Below are 7,411 nucleotides of genomic sequence, written 5' to 3'. Positions count from 1 at the left end.
GTTTGCCCCCTCGCGGGGACCAACACAACGCGCCCCGGCCCGGGGTCCCTCCGGTTTTTGCCTTTACCCCCCCCCCAAAGGTAAGGGGACCCGGAAGCCCCCCCCCGGGGGGGGGGGGGGAGAAGGGGGGGGGGCGTGCTGAGCAGCCGGACCTCACGCCTCTGGGCTTCCTTCCTCTGCAGTTTCAACGAGGTGAGCAAGCTCTTCACGCAGATCCTCCGGGTCAAGGACCGAGACGACTTCCCCATCGTGTTGGTCGGGAACAAGGCGGACCTGGAGGCGCAGCGCCAGGTCCGAGGCGCCCGGGGATCCCCCCGTCTCAGCCTGGGAGGGTGGCACACCCCCCTGTCTCTCTTCACATCGGCACCCTCCTCTGGCCCGTGTGATGCTGCCCCCTCCACTGTCACACACGTCCCTGGATGTGTCGCCCCCCCAAGCCGGCCGCTCCGAGTCCCCGGCATTGCACCCAGGGGTTCCCGGGAGAGGTGTCTGGTCCCCAAGCCCTGATTCTGCTCCCCCCCCCCCCCCCCGCTCTTGTTCTCTTGTTCCCACCGGGGACCTCTGCACCAGCCTCCATTTCTCCCTTCTGATCCACCTCCCACTGGGTCCCGCCACCCCTTGCCCCTCGCCCCCCGCCTGCTCCCAGCCCTCCGTGGCTCCCCATTGGCCCCGGGGGTGGGGGGGGACCAGCTCTTCCACCTGGCCCTGGGTGCCCGCCATGGTCTCGCCCTTCCTTTCTCTGCTCCCACCACTTCCCTCTGCCAGGGGATTGCACGCAGAGCACAGCTTTAGAGAAAGCCTTCGGGGATTTCCAGCCTTGGCTGCAGGGCTCAGGCCTCTGCTGGGAACACCCCACTTCTTTGCCCGATGAACTGCCACCTCACTTGCCGGAGGGCAGACCTCTCCGCTCCTCAGATGGCGCCCAGCCCCCTCGGTGTCCCCCATCTGATCTCTGGAACTTTCCATTGGAGCCCCCAGCCCAGCGTGTGTGACGCCTCCCCACCCCCCCGATTCCAGCGCACAGTGTGTCTGTCCTTCCGCCCCGTCCTGGGTGCAGGGACCTGAGTCTCCCCTGTGTCTCCCCCCTCCCCCCCCAGGTGCCCCGATCTGAAGCCAACACCTTCAGCGCCTCCCACCACGTGGCCTACTTCGAGGCCTCGGCCAAACTGCGCCTCAACGTGGACGAGGCCTTCGAGCAGCTGGTGCGGGCTGTCCGGTGAGTGGAGCCCCCCCCCCCCCGCCCCCACCTCGTCTTCTGTCCCCAACCCCTGGGGCCCAAACTCACCAGCCTCTTCCCACAGGAAGTACCAGGAGCAGGAGCTGCCGCCCAGCCCGCCCAGCGCCCCCAGGAAGAAGGCCAGGGGCTGCCCCTGCGTCGTCCTGTAGAGGAGCCAGCGCAAGCTCCAGGGACCAGCTGCCTTTCCCCATCGGGGTCTCCCAGGCCACACTACACCCCCACCCACGACCCCTGGCCTGCGGCCACTGCCACCGCGTGCCTCTGCCAATGCCTCCTCCCCCCACCCGGGGCCCTGGTGGGGGCGAGGGGCTCCCGGGCCTCCGTCCGGGTCACTGCTGTATATAACCCCGCCCCAGAGAAATAAACGTCACTGCCAGTGTCAGGAGGTGCTTGTGTGGGAGGGGAAAGGGCCAGAGGAGGTCGGTGAACTGAGGGCAGGCACAGGAAAGCCTCGGCCCACCTAGAACCATCGGATCTAGAACCCCGTGTTGGTGGGGGCAGGGCCATCGAGAACGAGGTGGGCCAGCTGTCTGGACCCCACTTACCCTGCAACAGGCCACTCCACCCTTTCCTGTGTCTGCGGGCATTTGCTGGGATGAGGTTTAACGTTTGAAAAAGAATTGTTTTCCTGGAACATTCTAAAAGGACACTGTTCAATATGGTAGCCAGAAGCTGCATGCGACTATTTATTACTAGAGGCCCAGTGCATGAAATTCGTGCACAGGTGGGGTCCCTAGTGACTGCTGGCCAGGGCCTTCCTTCATTCTGCACCGCCCCCTGGTGGTCAGTGCACATCATAGAGAGCGATCGAACTCCCGGTTGGTTGAACTCCTGAGGGGACACTTTGCATATTAGGCTTTTATATATATAGATTTTTTTTCCCATTGATCCTAGAGAGGGAGAGGAACATGGACCTGTTGTCCCACCCATCCATGCACCCACCAGTTTCCTGCATGGGCCCTGACTGGGGATCGAACCCGCAGCCCTGGTGGGATCAGCATGACGCTCCAACCAACGGAGCGACTTGGCCAGGGCCAGGGCGTGTGACTGTCCTCGGTCACCCTGGCCACATTTCAAGGGCCCGTTCATTCTTCCCATGTGGCTAGTGGCTACTGGCTACCCCAATGTAAATATGCAAATCCCCACCACCCCAGAGAGGCCCATTGGTGTTCTAGAAAGTTCCAGACTTTGGAGACAGGCAGCAGCCGCTACAAACCCCGCCCGCCCCCTCCCACCTCCGATGTATGTTTGCGAGGGCTTCTGGCCGGAGAAGGAGACGGGGACAGGTGGACGGAATGGTGTCCGAGCAGCCAGCTGGCAAGTTCTCAGTTTCAGAAAGTTCCCAACTGGGTGGGCTGACGTCCGAGTCTGAAACCCCGAGTCCGACTTCGGGCTGGTGTGGACACACCCCATCTGGGCCTCTCTCCTGGGAGGGGCTGAAGTGCCGGGTATCTCAAGGCCGCCAGACATAAGTTGCTAGGACTCTTCCGTGTGCAAACGTTTGGTTCCCCAACATTCAATCCAGGACCCCCGAATTCCGCGCTCTATTTGCTGATCTAGAAGGCTGAGCCCACCACTCACCCATCTCCCAAGCCCACTGGACAGGCGTCTTTGAACCCCAATACCGACTCAACACACCAGGCCAGAACCCCACCCCCGATGTCCCCAGGCCTGAACTTTGACCTCCACCTGATGAGCTGTCACCAGTCACTGACCTGTGGCCCCTCCCTCCCCACATCTCAGCGTCCACAGAATCCCGGCTGGAAGTGCTCCGCTCACACCCACCCAGAACCCGCTTTTCCTGGGCCTGGGGTAGCGATGGTCCCGCAGGGCCCTGGCAGCGGGCTGCCTGGGTTCGAACCCCGCTCCGCCACCTCGGTCGGGGTACCCTGCGATGTGGTGACCACAGAGCCACTCCCCAGGGCAAGAGGCACACAGGCGCAAGCACGGTGCCCGGGGCATCCTCAGTGCTGTGCGCTCCGGCCCCAGCCCCATGAATGTCCCTCTGTGCTCCAGATCAGAACAACGATTAGCCGACGATCCCTTTCCGGGTTTCATTATCACAGAATCCTTGGCACGAGTTCCACCTTCCGCCCTGGGAATAACCCTGGCTCCGACGTATTGTCCCGCCAGTTCGTTCCCCCTCCCCCAGAACCTCTGCTCAGTGAGGCCCACCTCTGGGGGGACAGACGGGGAGGGACCGGTGTGTGGTGGGGGGGGGGATGTTTCTAGCAGTTTCCAGATAAGACCCGACACCCCCACCCAAGTCCCAGCCGGGGCTGAGGCACGCCCCCAGCACAAGGTCAGCCTAACAGGGCCAAGTCCTTGGCCGGGACACCCTGCCTCTGGGAGGACCCAGATGCACTTAGAGAAGCTTGATGAAAGCTCCCGTTTGCCCCCAGAACAAGGCGCACATACAAACCCGCACGACAACTGGCAGGCCATTTTTGGAAGGTTCGCAGCCACCAACCACCATTCCAGGCTCATCCGACAACCGCCAGAGGCTGGGATGACCTAGTTGGCATCTGCCTAAGGCACATGTGTGCACCCGTGAGCCTCTCCTCTCTGGTTCCTGCCTCCCCCGGGGCTCTGGCGGGCCCTGTCAGGGATGGCCTCTCTGGGTTCTTTCTCCACCTTTTGTCAGCCTCTCTCTCAGTCCTTCTCGCCAGCTCTTGGACCCCCCACCAACCCCTTGAGGCCTCCTGCCGAGGGGAACAGCAGCTCAGCGCTTGCAGTGCCCAGTGCCTCACGCGGGTTTCCTTCATCTCGCCGAAAGCCCATTTTACAGATCACAAGACTGAGGACCGGAGGCTCTGCTCCACCTGGTCCAGCTAGTGCGAGAGCTGGGATTCAGTCGGAACAATGGAATGTCAAAGGCCAACCAACCACAAGGTTATTCTAACCCCAACGCCCACCCACCCACCTTCTGACCACTCCAGCCACTTCCTAGGACAGAGCTCTGTCCTGGGACAACGCTGATCCTGGGAGACTTTGGTCCCAATTTGGCATCCATTCCATCCAGAACCTTGAATGTACCGCTCCCTCTGGGGCTATACGCTCAGCATCCCACGGTTTGAGTCCATTCTCAATGCTCTTAACTGATTAAGATGATTCTAGAAAGTCCACGGCCCATCACGAATTCCCATTATGTCCCCAAGTGTTTCTAGCCATTCTGTACAACCAGCAATAACAGTGGCGATGGTCTAGACCAGTGGTCGGCAAACTCATTAGTCAACAGAGCCAAATATCAACAGGACAACGACTGAAATCTCTTTTGAGAGCCAAATTTTTTAAACTTAAACTATATAGGTAGGTACGTTGTTATTAACTTAATTAGGGTCCTCCTAAGGCTTAGGAAGAGCCACACTCAAGGGGCCAAAGAGCCGCATGTGGCTCGCGAGCCGCAGTTTGCCGACCACGGTCCTAGAGCATCAAGAGTCTATCTTGGTTGACACGTGTCCAGGCTCTGGAATGGCTGACTCACTGCTTTATAGGCCGGGTTCTAGAATACTCCCAGCTGAACTCCGGGGTTCAAGTTCTTGTCCGAGAACGTTGCTCCTCAACCTTGGATGCGCATCTGAATCCTCCCAGGAGCTTACTAAAAAGTTGGTTCTGTGCCCTAACCGGTTCGGCTCAGTGGATAGAGCGTCAGCCTGTGGACTGAGAGGTCCCGGGTTCGATTCCGGTCAGGGGCATGTACCTGGGTTGCGGGCACATCCCCAGTACGGGGTGTGCAGGAGGCAGCTGATCGATGTTTCTAACTCTCTATCCCTCTCCCTTCCTCTCTGTAAAAAATCAATAAAATATATTTAAAAAAAAAAAAGTTGGTTCTGTGCCTGGCCGGTGTGGCTCAGTGGTTGAATGTCAACCTATGAACCAGGAGGTCAGTTGGATTCCCGGTCAGGGCATAAGCCTCAGTTGCGGATCGATCCCCAGTGTGGGGTGTGCAGGAGGCAGCCGATCAATGATTCTCTCTCATCATTGATGTTTCTATCTCTCTCCCTTCCTCTTTGAAATCAGTAAAAAAAATAACAAAACAAACAAAACCAACCTCATGGCTTGCTCTGTGAAGACGCTCAAGCTGCCCTATGGGAGGGCGAGGTCCATGTGGCAAAGACCTGAGGCCAAGAGCCATGCAAATGAGCCACCTTAAAAATAGATCCTGAAACTCCCGCCAAATCCTTGAGGACGGCCGCCCCGAGTCCCACCTTCCGCCCTGGGAATAAGATGGCTCAGACGTATTGTCCCAGGGTTCCTCCTCCCTCCCCCAGAACCTCGGCCCACTGGCTGATGACCCGATGGCACCCCGGTGGTGACAGAGCGAGGCCGGCACCACCCAGGTAACCCACTCCCCGATCCCTGATCCTCAGAAACCATACAAGGATGCTTCTTGTTTTAAGTCACTAAATTTTGGGGTGGGGCTCTTTGTTACACAGCGAGACATAGCAGATACATGGTGCCCGGCGCACCACCACCCGGGGCTCCAGAAAAGCCACACTCCCGTTCCGGACCCTCTGCCCGTGCCACCCCAGGGCCGCCGCCCAGACGCCGCAGGACAGAGCCACTCCAGCCGGACCACCAAGTGTTTGCCGTCGGGTTTTCGTTTGGCTGGTTGTGTGTACACAGTGTATACAAGTTGAGTTGTACAGAAGCCCAAGAAAGAGCAAGAGACAACGGGTGGAGGGGAGGTGGGAGCGGAGGGGTCAGAGAGAGGGAAGAGGGGAGGGGAGACCGATAAAAAATAGAACCACATCCAGACAACAATGGGATGGGGGTGGTGTGTGCTGGGGGTGGGGGAGACACAGACAAATCGCAGTAGAAAAGGAGTGGGAGGGGCAAAAGGAGGGGACCCTCTCCCCCCTCCACCTCCCCAGCCCCCGCCCCAGGTATGTACAATAAATAAGATTAAAAATAATTAACAAGATGCGTTTTCCCCCTCCCACTGGACACCGAAAGCCCTGGGGAGGGAATGGCCTTTAGCAAAGATCTTGGCCTGTAACGGGGGGCGCTTGGGGGTCAGTGGGTCCCCCAGCTCTCTAAAGCGGCCCCACCCCCCTCAACCATACATAGATTTTTCCTATACATTATGTACAAGGTGGAGGGGGTGAGGGCTATGGCCATGGAGGGGGGAATGGGGCGAGGGGGGGAGGGGAAACCGTTACTAAATAGACATTTATACATATATATAAATAATTTCTCTGTACACCGGACAGTGGGAGGGGCGGGGAGGGAGTGGAGAGGGCTGGGGAGAGAGGGGAGTCGAACTCTGAACCCTGCCCCGTAGGGACAGCACGGACACACCCTGACCAGTGACCCTCCCTGTTCCCTGGCCACAGGGCCTAGGGGTTAGCGCCTGAGGACACAGTTCTGTCCCAATTCTTGGTTCCAGGAGGAGGCGCCCCGCCCCCCACAGGAGGTGGGGTCACCCGCAGCGGCTGTGGGCCTGCGCTTGGGCCAGCAGGTCGCTGAAGGAGTCGAAGAGCTGCTCCAGCCACGGCTGGTTCCGCATGCACTGCTGCACCACCTCCTCCTGGCCCAGGTCCTCGGCGCCGCCCTCGATGGCCAGGGTCTGCGGGGTTTAAACACGGAGCTGGGGCAGGCGGCCACCAGGGCCTGGGGTGGGAGGAGGCGGGGGTCTAGGGATCTGTGTCCAGGAAGAAGAGGCTGGGAGCTGGACCCCTGGGTCCGAGGGAGGAGGGGCTGGGGGCCTGGACGCCTGGGTCTGAGGGAGGAGGGGCTGGGGGCCTGGACCCCTGGGTCTGAGGGAGGAGGGGCTGGGGCCAGGCCCTGGGTCTGAGGGAGTAGGGGCTGGGGGCCTGGACCCCTGGGTCTGAGGAAGGAGGGTCTGGGGGCCTGAACTCCTGGTGCCTGAGGGGTGAGGAATTCGAGGTCTGGACTCCTGGGTCTAATCAGGAGGGACAGTGAGGTGAGCCTCTGGGTCCCAGGTAGGTGCGGCTGACGTCCTGAACCCCTGGCTCTGACCAAAGACGCTCTTGGTTCATGGGATCATGAATCTGCGCGATGAAGGGATGAAGGCCTGACTCCCATGTCTCTATTGAGAAATTGTGTTGTCGTAGACCCCTGCATCAGCGACGGCGATGAGTGTGAGCTGGACGCTGTTGCTTCAACTGATTCGGGGATGTCGGGTCCTTGACCCGCGGGTTAGAAGGGAGG

General features: G+C 60.0%; 2 protein-coding genes across 2 annotated transcripts in view; one reads left to right on the top strand and one right to left on the bottom strand.

Moving 5' to 3' along the window:
- RRAS (RAS related) overlaps positions 1-1,619 on the top strand; it is a 4,142-nt gene extending 2,523 nt beyond the window's left edge. The window contains exons 2-4 of the mRNA XM_023748501.1: positions 126-291; positions 1,098-1,216; positions 1,302-1,619. Of these exons, the coding sequence (XP_023604269.1) occupies positions 126-291; positions 1,098-1,216; positions 1,302-1,386 (370 nt within the window). The 3' untranslated portion in view covers positions 1,387-1,619. The remainder of the gene's footprint in view (positions 1-125; positions 292-1,097; positions 1,217-1,301) is intronic.
- A 4,008-nt stretch (positions 1,620-5,627) lies between these two features.
- The window catches only part of PRR12 (proline rich 12), a gene marked incomplete at its 5' end in the record, with an annotated part of 10,885 nt that continues 9,101 nt past the window's right edge, over positions 5,628-7,411 (bottom strand). Inside the window, one exon of the mRNA XM_014449829.1 lies at positions 5,628-6,806. Coding sequence (XP_014305315.1) covers positions 6,660-6,806 — 147 coding nt within the window. The remainder of the gene's footprint in view (positions 6,807-7,411) is intronic.

Source organism: Myotis lucifugus, unplaced genomic scaffold (assembly GCF_000147115.1).
Source record: "Myotis lucifugus unplaced genomic scaffold, Myoluc2.0 scaffold_1454, whole genome shotgun sequence".
NCBI lineage: Eukaryota > Metazoa > Chordata > Mammalia > Chiroptera > Vespertilionidae > Myotis > Myotis lucifugus.
This window is presented reverse-complemented; position numbering and strand designations above follow the sequence as displayed.